The following is a 16753-nucleotide window of genomic DNA, read 5'->3' as shown; positions in this document are numbered from 1 at the left end:
ATCAACATCACACAACCAACCGGTATGTAGGAATCAGGATTAGAAGTGTGGCTTCCCAAAGCCAGGTGTCACCAAGTGGGAGACAAGAAGAGAAGTCAGAAGGATGTTCCTGAGATTTTCTTGCTAGATAGATAGATATAGATGAGATAGAGATAGCGATATAAAGATATAGATATAGATGATATAGATAGATACGCACACACACCTCCCAATGCCAAAAATTCCTAATTCTTAGACTTTCCACATGAAAGGTACTATACGAAATATCATCTGGTAGGTACATTTAGCACCAAGCACCTCCCTTCCTCCAATCTGTACCTGCAGAGCTTGGATGTACTGTTTAGTGTATGCTTTACTCACAATGCAGCAGCTTTCTGTATTCTCTGAGATTTCTCCTGCCATTCCCCCTTCCTCTCTTTTGAATTTTGATAAATGAGTTTCCAATAACCCTGTGCATCTTTTTGAGCTTTTGCTGCACAATTTCAACTCAGAAACGGTGGCAAAGCTAACAAACCATACCACTGCATTTGAAGCCTTTTTTCTTTTTTCTTTTTAATCTTCGCTGGACCAGCACTGTAAGTTTCAGCCTTGTTCATTCTCCTTCAACACCGCGTGGTGCGTAACTCACTGGTGGGAACCTCCTAGGTAGATCTTCCAAAATGACAATAAATAAATAAAAGAATGAATCCAGGATGTATAGACAAAGGTACAGATGTAGATCTCTATACACACATATATATGCTGGATCAGAAAATATGGATTGCATTTAAAAATTTTTTATTTATGTGATTTCATTAACAATTTGCTTTAGAGCTTTTGCATTCATGTTCATGAGGGATAGCAGTCTGTAGTGTTCTTTTCTTGTAATGTCTGACTGGTTTTGTATTTGACTCAGGGAGATTAAGTCGCTTGTCCATGGTCATTCTGATGGTTAGTTGAAGAGTTTGTAAAGTCCCCCTCAAGTTTAGATTTTAGAAACTATCAAGAAATAGCAGAAGGGTAACCCACTCATCTTCGCCATCCCATCCCAATAAAGAAGTTTATTCCCAAGAAATAAATTTAACACTGTGACATTGTAAACTGGCCTAAGACCCAATTCTGGGTATCTTACATTCCTAAGATGCATGACCTTGGTCAAATATCCAGTTTCCTTATCCCTAAACTGGGGGTATTGCAAGGATTAGAGACAATGCATAGTGAAACACTTAGAAATCCTCTGGGAAATAGTTGGTTTTAATAAATGTTAATTACTGCTATGAAGATGTAATGAGGAAAACACTGATTGGTAAGCAGAGTTGCTAACCAATCCACCCCTGCACTTCCGTGCACCCCCCACTCTCACTTTGGAAAGACATTCCAAAACATGGAGGGCCTCCCTCCATCGCTACTGCCATTCTCCCATACACCTGCTATGAGGACTCTTCGCTCAGGCCCTTTCTTGTGTTGAAATGCCCCCTCTGCCCTCGACCATTTGTCTAAGTCCAACTTAACCATGACGACCATGCGCCAATTTCTCATTAGCCAAATGGAAACCCTGGTCTAAAGAAAATCTTAGGCAATGTTTTGCCTCATATACTGAGTGGTAGAGACTACAAGCTGCCTGTCTGATATCCATTCTCCTCTCTTTATTTACAGAAAGATCTTTGATTTTACTGAGGGTAGCAAAGTGCCTAGCTAAAATGTTTCACCCAACAGCTCCCTTGTTGCTAGTGGCGGTCATTTGATGCAGTTGTGCACAATGACAAAAAGCAGACATCATAGGAAGACTTCCAGGAAAACCAGTTACAGAAGAGCTAACTTGGCTGGCATTGGCTTTCTGCTTTTCCTTTTCTTTCTGTCCTGGAAATTAGTGATGATGGCCCAGCGCACTGGCAATCTCCTGATATAAATGTTCATGAGTCCCACACCCTGATATCAGAGTAAAAGTCAGTAAGTTGGCCTGGGTCTCTGATGACACTGTGTAACCAATGTAATGGATTGCCTCTCTTCAGATTTCTCATTACATGAGAGACAAGTCCATCTTTTCTTTAAACCACTGCCGTTTGGATTTTCTGTTGTGTGGAACTGATACACTCTGTATCTGGTGTTCTGCATTTGATTGTGAGAATCTCCTGGAAAGGCAAGATTCTGTAACTTTATCTCTTTGTCTATCTCTATACTTCCCTGCAGACTGTAGTAAATAAGAAACTATTGTTCACAATAAAACCCTTAAAAAGATAGAGTGACCCAGAAAATGGGAGATCAGCTCAAAAGCCAGTTTGCTTTCCCCATGAAGAAAAAAACAAATCAATCAAACAAACAAACAAAACAAACACGACCAAACCATTTAGGTATGATGAAATGGAATAAGCTGTGTGCATTTTCTCCCCATTGAACAAAACACATGGCTCAAGTTCAGTATCGATGCCCATTTTTTTCCTATGGCAATCTAGAAAAGTCCTAGAAATGAACCAACTGGGATGTTTCTAACTAATATCCGTAGACATCTTAAAGTATTAAAGGGAGCGAGTGAATAAATGGTGTGATAGAAAAGCAGAATGAGATAGACCCTGGGTCTTGTCTTCAGCTTCTCCCTAACCAGATACAGGTTTGGGGGCCTTGGTTTGATGATCTGTAAAATGGCACAAGTGCAGGGCAGGGTGGCCTAGAACTCGAAATTGAATGGTATCTGAACTCTCGTAAGTCTGTAGCCATATGATTTTTGGTGAAAAATGGAACGTTATAAGCTCCTGCTGACCAGAAAGCTGAAGATTAAAATAACATTCAAGGGGCGCCTGGGTGGCTCAGTTGGTTAAGCGGCCGACTTCGGCTCAGGTAACTATCTCGCGGTCCGTGAGTTCGAGCCCCGCATCGGGCTCTGTGCTGACAGCTCAGAGCCTGGAGCCTGTTTCAGATTCTGTGTCTCCCTCTCTCTCTGACCCTCCCCTGTTCATGCTCTGTCCCTCTCTGTCTCAAAAATAAATAAACGTTAAAAAAAAATTAAAATAACATTCAAGTTAATTTATAGATTTAAGCAATATCATTTATAATTCCATTGGGTTACTTTGTTAAAATTGACAAAACAATTAAAATAAGTGTGGGGAAAAATGCTTTTGTAATAATATATGGCTATACCGTATATTACAGTGCCTTTTTAGGAAATGGTATTTATCAAAATGGGCTAATCCAAACTTAGGCCTGGGAGATACATAGAGACTCTCCAAATCAATATATATTTAAGCCATTATAAACAATGGGATATAAAATTATTCAAGCTGTGTTTTGGGACAAAGTGACCATCAATACAGGAAAATAACCGTAGAGTCTAAGGTTTAGAATGATAATTTATTCCAACCAAAAGAAATCATTTTTGAGTTAAGTTTAGTGTCATATACATGCGTATATACATATATATCTATGAAACAAAGCAAGACTATACATATTCATTTGGGAAAAAAAGGCTTTGAGGCAACAGAAGCAGTCAAAGGAATTTCCAATGAACCAATGCAAATATCAACGGGTTCAGGTACAGGAAAATTAAAATGCATACCTACTGGAGGTGACTGACTCAGTCGATTAAGCATCTGACTTTTGATTTTGGCTCAGGTAATGATCTCACGCCTCATGAGTTCAAGTCCTGCATTGGGCTCTGTGCTAATATCATGGAGCCTGGTTGGGATTCTCTCTGTTTCTTTCTCTGCCCCTTCCCTACTCACACATGCTCACTCTCTCTCAAAATAAATGTAAAAGATTAAAAAAAAAACTTTAAAATGCATACATATTGACCACAAAATACAAAACAGTAAATGATTAATTCCTGTATTAGTGAGGGCTCTCCAGAGACACAGAACCAATGGGAGATGTATATAATATAGAAAAACTCATTTGAAGGGATTGGCACACGTAATTATGGAGACTGAAAAATCTACAGGTTGGAGAACCAGGAAGCCTGTAATTCAAGTCCTGAGAGATGGAGAGTGTTCAGAAGCAGATGTGCTGAGGGTTTGACCCAGCTCAAGGAGTCAGGCCGAGAACAAGTCAACCTTCCTCTGACTCTAGTGACTGGATGCTGGCCCACGCTGGACAGAGTCACTGCCTTTACTCAGCCCACCAATTCAAACATTAATCTCGTCTAGAATCGCCCTTTCTAGACGACACACACAGAAATAATGTCTAACTAGTTATGTGGGTGTCTCGTAGCCCAAACTGACACATAAAAGGAACCATCACAGTCCCAAATCGGAAAAATAAAAAGGAAAACAACAGGGGAGCATTGTAATAACCTATAAACATTTACTATTATAATATAAGGGAAATTAATATTATCTATATGGGCAAACTCAGATCTGACTGGACAGATGGTAAAGCGTAGAGCAGATGGTTTGCACAAGGGAAAATACAAATAGTGAACTGACGCTGGGAAGGCTGTTTAGCTTCCCTAATAATTAAAGAATTGCAAATTACAATAACCTAATATACAATTTTATACATACTAAATTATTAATGGCAGGTTTTTTAAACCAAAGTTAATTGTCCTTTGGGGACTCAGGTATACTCATACACTGAGTATTAGTACGTGGCATCATTTTTCCGGAAAGAAATCCGACAACATGAAGATCACCGAACTTTGGCACATCTGCTTTGGAGAGCAAATCCTAAGGAGAGAGTTCAAGAAGGGGGAAGTACCCAATTTTTGCAAAGGTGTTTATAGCTATGCTTTTCACAATAGTAGAAGAGGCTAAAATCATCCACAGCCAGGAAATGGCTGCATAAATCTTGACACAGAAATACAGTGAAACATTATATAGCCATTAAAACATCAAATATGAGGATTATCTGGGTTTATGGCATGATCTCTGTGAAATAATGTCGAGGGGAAAGGTAGAAAACAAAATAGGTGATACCCAAGAATAATAACACGTAAATGCGTGCGCTGTGAAACCGTGTTCTGAAGCATAAAATTTTGGAGAAGATACTGTTTTTGGTGAAAAGATACAGTTTTTGGACTTTCAAAGGATTTTCTTCTTAATTTTACAAACGCTCATATTCCTTTTGGATAAATTAGAAAATAGAGGTGTGCAAAAAAATTCTTAAGCACTATCTCAGAAATCTTACTGGTAATACGTGGTATATATTCTTTTAATCTTTTTCATTTATACTTTGGTTAATATGTTTTAAATACTTCCCTTTCTCCTCGACCTGTACTCTGATTTTTCATTAAAGAATAAACTCCTCCCCAACCTGGATAACTGTACGGCCCACCCCATTCTCAGTTATATCATTTGGATAGGATGGGTTTAGAGCAAGGTTTCTCAACCTCAGAACTTCAGACATTTGGGGACAAATAATCCATTGATGTGTGGGAGGGAGGGTGGGAAACCGTTATGCAATGAATGCATTGCAGAGTATTTAGTAGCATTCCCGGCCTCTTACCCACTAGAGGCCAGTAGCATCCTCCTCCAGTTGTGACATTGACAAATGTCCCCTGGGGGCAAATTCACCCTCGGTTGGGAACCATTCTCGGGATTACAAATAACTGTATCCTAAAACCCTTTAAACTATCGTTTAGGGTCTTTTTCAATCTCACGTAAGAAGTGTCATATTGTTGGTACGCTTTGACAACTTGATGTTATCATTCAGTATTTTATTTTTTAAAGATGTATTGAGATAGACAGACAAATATAGATTTAGTTCATTCCTTCAACTGCTGTATAGAATATATTGTATCGATAAACCAGAGGATATTCGTTATTCTACTTAGAGAACATAGGATGTTTTCATTCTGCAGCTATTACAAACCATGCTACCATGCTACGAATGCGTAACTTTGTACAAACCCTGTTCGTGTGGGATTTCTCTAGTCTAGACATCTAGAAGTGAAATTGCTAGACGGAAGAACAATGCACCTTCAGCTTTTTCAGGCCTTCCGTATCGCTCTTCAGAGTGGTGGTACCAACGTGTACCAGCCCCTGTTTCCCCACATCTTCGTCAACATTTAGTATTACGCGATTTACTAATTTTTCCCAATGTAATGGGTACAAAATGGGGTTTCCTTAATTTTTAATTTTCATTTCCTGGGTGGTTAATGGGGTTGAGAATCTTTTCAGACCTTTACTACCCACTGAGTTTCTTCTGTCTGTCAATTGGGTGCGTTCTGGTCTCTTTTTCTTTTAGATTGTTTTTCTTTCTGTTAAAGCTCGTTAGAATTCTTTGTAATTAGGCATACTGATTTGTTTTGTGATTGTACGGGTTTCAATTGTTTTCTCCCATAATGTGAATTGGATGTTTACTTTGCTCATGTCTTTTGTACGGAAGTTTTCACTTTTAAGTAGTCAAATGATCTACCAATACCTTTAGAGTTTGTTTATATCCTCTTATGTGTTTATCCCCCTATGTTCATGGGTTGGGTGGGTCTAATATTCCACAAACAGTATACACGGTTGCAATCATACTCTATATACCCTGTTCCCACTTGCTTTTCTTATATTTTGTTTTCAAATTTTACCTGTCTGGCTTTTAAAAATCTATCTCATTTATTTGAATGGATCTTTTGTAATAATGACATTCTCTTATGTTATCTTCTGAAGCTTAAAGTTTTATTTTTCACATTTGAGTTTTTGGCTCTCTTGAAATGAACTTCTGCGTATGAAGTAAGGGTCTAATTTTGTCTTTTTCTACACGGAAAGTTAATTGTCAGAACTACTTATAAATGTTCATTTTTTTTTAAGTTTATTTATTGGTCTTGAGAGAGAGAGAGAGAGAGAGAGAGAGAGAGCACGAGCAGGGGAGGGGCAGAGAGAGAGAATCCCAAGCAGGTTCCACGCTGTCAGTGTGGAGCCCAGTGCAGGCTCCTACTTATGACGCGTGAGATCATGACCCACGCTGAAACCAAGAGTCAACCGCTTAACCGACTGAGCCACCCAGGCGCCCCTAAATGTTCATTTATTAAACCATTTATTAAAGAGTCTGTTCTGTTCCACTGGCCTATATGTTTATCTCTATACCAATATCACACTATTTCAACACTGTCATTTTATTTTGTTCAATACTATAATTTTATATTAAGCTTTAATTTAGCAAATATAAATCTCCTTTCTTCAAAAATGTATTGGCTATTCTTGGCTTTTCGTTCATCTAAGTAAAATACAGAATCGCCTTCCATGTATTTAACTGCATGAAAATATCTCTGTTGGAATGTTGGTTGGAATTGCACTGAATTTATAAACTAAGGGGTAGACAATTTCTATTTTTGATAATGTTGATAAAAGTAATGTAGCTCTTCATTTATTTAGGTTTTCTTTTGTATTTTTCCATAGTGTTCTGTTACTATCAGTAGAAGTGTTGCCATACTTTGTTTGCTACGAGAAACTTGGTAGCTTTGGTGGCTATTGTATTATTTACTGTTTGTATATTTGAACGTAATTTTGGCATATCAATATTTTACCCAGTAATCTTTCCAAACGTTCTTCTTATATTCAATAGTTTGTCTTAAAGTTTCTCGAATTGTCTATGAAAACAATCTTATATCATCTTTCTTTCTTTCTAGTCTTTATATCTTTAGTTTCTTATTGTGCTGGTTTAGACCTTCATAAATGTTGGACAGATATATTGACAGCAGGCACCCTTTTTTTGTTCTGACTCTAGAAGAAATGCTTCTGACATTTCTCCAATATACATGACGTTTGTTGGAAATTTTTGGTAATCTTTACTAGGATGGAAATGCTCCTTTCTATCCCTAAGATACTAAGAGTTTTTATCCTGAATGAGTGTTGACTTTTATTTGTTGGCTTTCCTGTATCTAGTGAGATGATCATGTGGCCTTTCTTTTTTACTATGTTAATAGTACCGTATATTACAGTTAATATTACAGTAATAGTTTTTTCTACCAGTAGCAAACCATCGTTGAGATCAGCTCAGCTTGGTCGTGACGTATTTTTTACACATTGTTAGATTGCCAATATTTTATTTAGGATTTTCACATTGATATTCAAAATTGAGTTTACTTTGTTGTCACCCTTTCTCGTGGCGTCGTTGGCTGGTTTTAACATCAAATTTATGATAGCCTCACCAAATAAGTCTAGAAGCTTTTATGTATATTGCTCAAAATCAATCGATGTAGCTATGTATCATAATTTTAATGGCTTCCCTGTTATTTGGATGTATCATAATTTATTTATAAATTGAAGAAGACACCATGTGTAGTTTGTCAGTAATTTTAATTGTGAGGATGGTAAATAATTAATAAAACCAATTTTAAAATAATCTGTTATTTTCCTTTATAAGATTTTTTACATTAAACAAATTTTAACATTTTATTTTTTGAGAGACAGAGAGAGACGGAGTGTGAGCAGGGGAGGGGCAGAGAGAGAGGGAGTCACAGAATCCGAAGCAGGCTCCAGGCTCACAGCTGTCAGCACAGAGCCCGATGCAACTCTCGGACCCACGAATGCAAGACCATGACCTGAGCCGAAGCTCAACGGACTGAGCCACTCAGGCGCCCCAATAATCTGTTATCTTCCTGACTTCTCTGGTTCTGCCCCCGTATCGTAAACATTTCCTGGCCAAACTGGTGTGACTGGCACTTACTTTTTCACTGAGGTTCAATTCTCCCTCTGGAGGGAGAAGACTGGCATCATTTCAGATGGCCTGTGTTGGTCCAGGGAACTGTGGGTTGGCCTTTGATCTCCTGGTCCATCTTGTCTCTATCCCCAGACTATGCTGATTCATTTTTTTTCCCTGTGAAAACGCGAAGGCTTTCTTTGCCTTCTGTGCTCCTCAGAATCCTCCACTTGCTGAACCTAATCTAAATTCGCTTCTATGCTCTTCAAGGGAGCCAGCCCTTACCTGACACTCTAGAATGATCCAGAGAGCTGAATTCTGACTCAGAGTGATTTCCCTGTTTAGTCCCTCCTTCCACTCCCTTTCTGTTTTATGAGCATTCCTGTTTATCCATATACATTACAGTTTTAGGACAGTTTCCACTGTTTGTTGTTGTGGTTGTTGCTGTTTGTTTGTTGTGGTAGCTTTACAAGTACTCAAACCAGTCCTTAAAACCCAAGTATCACCCTTCTGGGGCAGAAGAATATTTCAGCAAGGAGGGAGGTCTCGATTTTCCTCCCATTGCATTTTAATTGGGTCAACCGAACAAGGCTTTCAGAGGAAACATCATTGTGCCTTTGAGCACCTTCGGCAACTCCTTCAAAATCATGGTGGCAAATCTCTGAACATATTTCCCGGGGCTGGTGAATCTCCTCTCTCCAGATGGCTCACCACAACAAGCTAATCCCACTTCATGTTACTGGTAATTGCATTCTCCCATGAGAAGGAAATTGTATGAGATCCGTGAACATTTGATGTATGGATATTTCTAAACAGCCTGACTTGGAAAAGATTAAAACAGCCTTGTATTCCCAATCCCTCAGACCTCCTCACGGGCAGGACCCAGATTTTAATCTGCTCCAGGTGGCAAAATTCAGGAAGGCTTATAGCTCTCGGCATCTTCAATTAATGCCAAGTGTAATCACAGTTGGCAGAGTTCAGGGTGTTCTGGCACATTCAAGGGATGGGCATAGAACCTCTCTGCCAAGTCCTCAGACTACTATCTTTTGGATTGCACTTTTCATAATCAAAAGCTCCTGTGATTAATGAGCTCCAGGCAATGGGTAATCCCCTACACTTAAAAAATCAGAACCATGGGGGGAAAAAAAAACAAACTAAGAACAAATTATTCCACACAGCCCTGGGTTTCTCAACCTCCGAAGCTTTGTGCAAAGCCTCTCTTGTAGGACCTTTGCCACGCAGACAGCTGAGCCTGATTGAGTTGTGTTATGTCTGAGTGTGAGCGAGGTTGTCTGCTGTTCCACATCCATGCGTGTATCTGTTTTAGTTTTGCTCACGAGCTCAGGGGCGTCCGGATTTGGCCACATTTAAAAGCAAAACAAAAGCATCAAAACGTTGGGTTTGGGAAATAATCGCATAGCTGGACTCGCCTTTGCCTGTTGATTGGCTTTTGGTCTGCGGCGACCTGAGTCGGGATGTTCCCAGCGCTCGTGATAGGGACGACTCGACATCACCTTCAGCAAGTCATAAAAGTCCAATTCACACTCCAGGACTGAAGTTCTACCCCAGGAAAAATTAGGAGCTGAGTAAATGCTTTTCCTTAATTTGATGGCCATGGTGAAGTTTTAAAACGTGAAGCATCTTGAATTCCACCAGGAAATCAAGGAGATCAGTCACCAAGCCGACGAAAGGGTCCGGTGCTTGTGTTTAACGCCTCTTTAGAAATACTACCAAGATTATGGAGTAAAAACCACCTTTAGAAACTGTAATAGACTTGCAACATTCTTTTTTTTTTTTTTTTTCAACGTTTATTTATTTTTGGGACAGAGAGAGACAGAGCATGAACGGGGGAGGGGCAGAGAGAGAGGGAGACACAGAATCGGAAACAGGCTCCAGGCTCTGAGCCATCAGCCCAGAGCCCGACGCGGGGCTCGAACTCCCGGACCGCGAGATCGTGACCTGGCTGAAGTCGGTCGCTTAACCGACTGCAGCACCCAGGCGCCCCTAGACTTGCAACATTCTTGACGCAGCTACTGTCTTGGCTTTTATGACTCTCCAGAGGTCACGAAGGAGCGAGAAAGCAGTGTTCTTGCGGTTCGAGTAAAGTTAAAAACAAAACCTTAGTCATTGGCGCTTCCTTCAATTTCGTAAATAACTAAAGTTTGTATTTAAATCAGATTTTATTAGCCATTGTAAAATGGTGCATTGACTTCATTACACATTGCTTTTAAAAGCTGGAGAAACGGACTCCTAATTCTGTTTTATCACACATGACATAAAAGTCTTTGTGACGACTTAGTCTCATGAGACTCCCCACCAGTTGGGTGCCTTGTAAATCTCCCGTTCCACACTTAATAGATGGAGATAACAAAGTACGCGGAGGTCAAGTTGCTCGTGCAGCACCGGAGCAGCAGCGGTGATGGAATGAAATCCGAGGCATGATCTGCAAAGAAAGAACTTGCCTCGATACGTGAAACCCGGAGCCCTCCGCTGTGCTGGCAGAGAAGGGCTGGAGGAGGGCTGTCTCCCAAACGGAAGAGGGTGAGTCCGCACAAGGGTCTCAGTTCTCTCCCGTTGGACACTGGCTGCCCCTTCAAAGCCACCAGTGTCCCGCGTCCTGCGCTGCTGTGAACAACAGAAGAACATACTGGATTCCTCCTCAGCACAGCCCGGGCAGAATGACGATTTCTACAGAACGTGAGTAAACGCAAAAGGAAAATCAAAGGAAACAAACAGAACGAAGCCTCTTCCATTCTGTTAGTCTCTCCCCTAAGCTGATTTCACTGTGCCCAAAGTCTTCCTCCCCCGGCTTCCCTTCCAATGTGCCCTGTGTAACTCATTCTACCATAAACAAACTCCTGCTTTGAGGCTCGGGTTACTTAACGTCTACAATACCCATGACCTGTTCCTCAGTCCTGCCATCTGTCAACCTTCAGGTCACTCTCCCCCATTCACTGAGGACATTTGCACCTGGCTCTTTGTGTTTCTCCCCAGCCCAACTGCTGGGTGATCTCAGAGTTCACGTAGAGGACTGTTCGACACCCTAACGGCAGGTCCGTGTGGCTCCAAGTTTAATATCTTCCGCTGCCTCCTGCAGGCAGCTGGAGCATCAGAATCATTAAGCCAGGCAACTTAAATAAAAGGTGACAACCAGAGCTTCTCATCTCCAGCAGCCACAGTAGAACTCCCGGACACAGAATCAGAAATACCTCGATTATCGGGGGAGTAGCTCTTGGTCTTAAGGTATATTTTGTCTGAGGCAGGGCAGATTCCCAAGCTTCTTATTGAAATTGTTAGGAAAGAAGCTCCTATAAATTTCTTTGGTGTACTAGAGAGTCCATGGGAATCATTAGAAAAGCACTCATACTAATTCAATACTAGAATTAATTAATTAGAATTAATTAGTATGTAATTATCATAGATATAACTATTGATTTTGTGTGCTGCTCTCTTTACGTGGTTCCGTGAACCTAACAATGTTTCCAAGGGCTTTTCCCACCGGAACTGAGCTACCCCCAGGAACCATTACACTTGGCAGAGGGAGAGCTATTTGTTTTCCAATTATCCATTTTTGTTTGTTTGTTTCATTGTTATCTCCTTCTCCAATTTTCTTAATTCAGTTTTTTGTTTGTGTGTTTCTTTGGTACCGATCTTTCTTCCCATGCTGGCTTTTCAGGTTATACCTCTCTGTTTTATGTTCTAATGGTTGCCCTAGACATGGCCATATACATCCTTATCACAGTGTATGATATACACCAGCTGATTTTAAGATTCGATTTTCGGCATTTTGACTATGATGTATGTGGGTGTCTTTACCACTATGTTTGTTCTATATGAGGTTTGTTGAGATTCTTGACCCTTTGGGTTGAAATTTCTCCACAAGATCAGAATTTTTCCAGCCATTGTGTCTTCAAATGTTTTTTCCTGTCTCAACCTCTCACTTTCTTCTTCTTTTTCGACGCTCATTATATGTATATGAGATAACTTGATGCATTCCCCAGGTCACTGAGGCTCTGTTTAAGTTAACTTAAAAAGTCCTTTTTTCTCAGGGCACCTGGGTGGTTCAGTCAGTTAGGCATCTAACTCTTGATTTCTGCTCAGGTCACGATCTCACGGTTTGTGAGTTTGCGCCCCATGTCGGGCTCCGTGCTGACAATGCAGAGCCTGCTTGGGATTCTCTCTCTGTGTCTCTCCCTTTCTCTCTCTCTCCCTCCCATGTGCTTGCTTGCTCTCTCTCTCTCTCTCAAAATAAATAAATAAACTTGGGGCGCCCGGGTGGCTCAGTCGGTTGAGCGGCCGACTTCGGCTCAGGTCACGATCTCGTTCGTGGTCTGTGAGTTCGAGCCCCGCGTCGGGCTCTGTGCTGACAGCTCAGAGCCTGGAGCCTGTTTCGGATTCTGTGTCTCCCTCTCTCTGACCCTCTCCCGTTCATGCTCTGTCTCTCTCTGTCTCAAAAATAAATAAACGTTAAAAAAAATTTTTTTTTAAAACAAAATAAATAACTAAACTTAAAATAAAATCCTTCTTTCTCTCTGTGCTTCTGCTTTGAAAATTTCTATTACCCTGTGTTCAAGTTCATTGGCTTTTTCTTGTGCAGCGTCTAGTCTGCTGTTAAACCAATACAGTTTATAGTATAAAATCATATTATGTTATTATATTTATTATGTTATAGTTACATTTAGATTTCGATATCTTCTTTTTCAGATCGATTATTTCCATTTGGCTTCTTTTTATTATAGTTTTCATTTTTAGGCCGAGATTCCATATCTGTATCTCGTGTTCATCTTTTCATGTTCATAAATTTTGAACAAATTTATAATACCTGTTCTTGTAATTCCAGCATGGCCATCTCTGGGTCTGTTCCTATTAACTTTTTATTCCTCCCAGTTATGAGTCACTTTTCTCAGCCGCATCCACGTCTAGCGATTTTTTTTTTTTGATTACGTACTTTGAAAACGCTACTTAGCGATGAATTTTGATGTTTTTCTTTAAAGAGTGGTGGGTTCACTTCTGGCATTCAGTTGGTTTGCAGATGGATCAGTTCGATCCTGCTGAGACTTGCTTTAGGCTCTGTTAGGGCAGGGGTCGGGCTGTCCTTGCTCTAGATGTGGCCTTTCTAAGCTCTCGCCTCAATGAGTTCAGGAAGTTCTCTCCCCTCTGGGTGGTTGGAACTCCAAAGTCTTCCAGCCCTGCATGGCGGATGGTGACTCTGTCCTGCTCAGACAGGGTCTCTGCCCCCCCCCCCCCAAGCTCTCACCCTGCACATACGCAGCGTAGACCACGGCCCAAAACTCAAGAGGACCCTTTGAAAATCCAAGATTTCTGGAGCCGCTTCTCCGTGAAGCTCCCTCCTCTATCGCATTTTATCCTCCCATCTCCACTTTAACGTCCTTGAACCTGACCTCTGCTTCCTCAGCCCAGTGACACCATTCCTGCTGTTGGGGTTCCATCTGCTGTGCCATAGTTTGGAAGGTGCCATCGGGCAGATTGCAAGGTGCATGCGCAGTTTCCTTTCTTTCAAAGATCACGATTCTGTGGTGTCCATTGTCCACTGCCTGAAATTGTTGTCCTACATATTTTGTTCAGTTTGACAGTTTTTGGTGTTAGAAGGGCCACTCTGATTCTTGATAGCGCATCGTGACCAGAACCAAAAATCAGCTCAGGGGTTTTGAGACATAACAAACCTTCGTGTTCGGGGGGGGGGGGGGGGAAGGAATCCTATATTTTCGTTTGTTCATTCATCTTCCTAAGGTGGTGCTGAATAAATGTGTCGATGGCTCTTTCGGTTTCGGCCCCTTTCTTCTTCTCTACATCCAGTTCCTTCTTTTGCTAACTCTCGCTAAGAAGAGTGACTTGAGATTTGCTTCTATGCCAAATGGAATTTTGGCAGCTACAGAAAAGTTATATGTGGCAGCAAGTCTGTATACACTAGAATTCTGCTTAAGAGAAATCAGAGAGGGATTGATGCACACAGAACATATAAACATCTAGGTTTACAAAGCCCAGGTCAACGTAGCCGGCAGAAAACTTGCTTGCCTTATTTCCCTCCTGGTTCCATGCTTGTGTCCGTAGGAACATGCTCTGATTTCTCACTGTTCAAGAGTAGTCATCAAACTCTGACTTTTTCTTAGACAAGGCCGAGGAACACCAGGTCAAGCTTCCTGACTGTCCCAAGCCTTCCAATTCACTTTCCAATCTAGGGAAGTGCCTTGATCTCCGGCAAGTAGCCGGACTTTGTGGTCCACACTCTGAATTTAGTCATGGTCAAAGTGAAACCCACCCTCAAACCTATCCACCCTACCCACCCCACAGCCGAGCTAGGTAGTAGTCAATCCACTACAGTTCATGAAATAATGTTTTGTTTTGTTTTTGTTTTTAGCGAGAGAGAGAGAGACAGAGCATGAGCAGGGGGAGGGGGCAGAGAGAGAGGAAGACACAGAAGCTGATGCAGGCTCCTGGCTCCGAGCTGTCAGCACAGAGCCCGACCACGAGATCACGACCCGAGTCACCTGAGATAATGTTTTAAAGATGCAATAATCTGAGCTTTTAAAATTAAACACTCGAACCCATAGTATAGTCCCAACATTGTGCAAGAATCGGGTTGAATGGTAGAGTTGAGGTGTCTTTAGAAGTCACCAGATTCAACTTCTCCATTTCCATTTTAGTCAAATGAGGGCCAGAGAGGCTGATGTTGTCCCCAGTTTCATACATCGAAAGGATCAGGGGGTGCCTGGGTGGCTCAGTCAGTTATTGGACCGACTCTTGACTGCTCACGATTCCTGAGATGGGGTCCCATCCGGCTCTGTGCCAACAGTGTGCAGGATGCTTGGGATTCTTTCTCTGCCTCTTTCTGCCCCTCCCCCACTCATGCTGTGTCTCTCTCTTTCTCTCTCTCTCTCTCTCCCTCTCCCTCTCCTTCCCCCCCTCTCTCAAATAAGATAAACATTAAAGAAATAATAAAGGAGGGGCGCCTGCGTGGCTCAGTCGATTGAGCGTCCGACCTTCAGCTCAGGTCATGATCTCACGGTTTGTGGGTTCAAGCCCCACGTCGGGCTCTGTGCTGACCGCTCAGAGCCTGGAGCCTGCTTCGGATTCTGTGTCTCCTTCTCTCTCTCTGCCCCTCCCCCACTTGTGCTCTGTCTCTCAAAAATAAAGGTAAAAAAATATTTTTAAATAATAATAAAGGATCAGAAACAGATTGACAGCTTGCATTTTCCAACCGTTAGTGGAGATTCCTGATGCTTCACAATGCAAATGAAAGAGTCCCCTATTCTGGTTCCCTTGTCTTATTAGATCTGTTTTTTAGTAAGTTCTATTCACCGGAGAACTCTGTAGGAGGGCCATGGTGAAATAGAAGTAGCTAAAATGATCCTATCTCTTTTATCTTGAATATATCTGTGCATTCTTTCTTAATTCTTGTTTCATCGCTCCTTTAGAGCCCATGTTTTAATTGGACATAGTTATTTTTGTTATAATGAAGGCATACATTTTATTTAAAAGTAGCCATCTTGGGGCGCCTGGGTGGCGCAGTCGGTTAAGCGTCCGACTTCAGCCAGGTCACGATCTCGCGGTCCGGGAGTTCGAGCCCCGCGTCGGGATCTGGGCTGATGGCTCGGAGCCTGGAACCTGTTTCCGATTCTGTGTCTCCCTCCCTCTCTGCCCCTCCCCCGTTCATGCTCTGTCTCTCTCTGTCCCAAAAATAAATAAATGTTGAAAAAAAAAATTAAAAAAAAAAAGTAGCCATCTTAACAGCTGAATCAGCGGTCCGTTGCAGCCAATTTTGATTACATTTTACCTCACTTCTCTTTACTTACCGAGATCTTTCTGGGGTTCGGATGGCTGGACTGCAAACCAAAAAGCAGAACATCATAGGCCATTTCTCTGAAAGCCAAGTTCACCTAAATCGAATAATTATCCACACAGGGTATCATCTATTTTTATGCCTTTATAAATAAATAGCCTTCCTTTGAATAAAAATCATTCGCTTCTTGATTACTTATTATTCATAACGTTGCCGAACTTTAATATGTTCAAATTATGACTTAAAGAGGCATCATCCCTAAGCTGTCAGTCTTATAATTGCTGCCTCATTGAGGGACTTAACTCAGTGAGTATTCAGTAAGTGCTTGTAACAAGTCATAAAATAGGGGCACCTGGGTGGCTCGGCACATTAGGCGGCTGACTTTCGATTTCAGCTAACGTTACGATCCCACGG

General features: G+C 41.4%; 1 protein-coding gene across 1 annotated transcript in view; it reads right to left on the bottom strand.

Moving 5' to 3' along the window:
- Positions 1 to 10154, bottom strand: part of MSRB2 (methionine sulfoxide reductase B2) — a 30934-nt gene extending 20780 nt beyond the window's left edge. The window contains exon 1 of the mRNA XM_043564233.1: positions 9969 to 10154. Coding sequence (XP_043420168.1) covers positions 9969 to 10154 — 186 coding nt within the window. The remainder of the gene's footprint in view (positions 1 to 9968) is intronic.
- Positions 10155 to 16753: the final 6599 nt, after the last annotated feature.

Source organism: Prionailurus bengalensis, chromosome B4 (assembly GCF_016509475.1).
Source record: "Prionailurus bengalensis isolate Pbe53 chromosome B4, Fcat_Pben_1.1_paternal_pri, whole genome shotgun sequence".
Lineage (NCBI taxonomy): Eukaryota > Metazoa > Chordata > Mammalia > Carnivora > Felidae > Prionailurus > Prionailurus bengalensis.
Note: the sequence above shows the minus strand (reverse complement) of the source record. Positions and strands in the feature narration are given on the sequence as shown.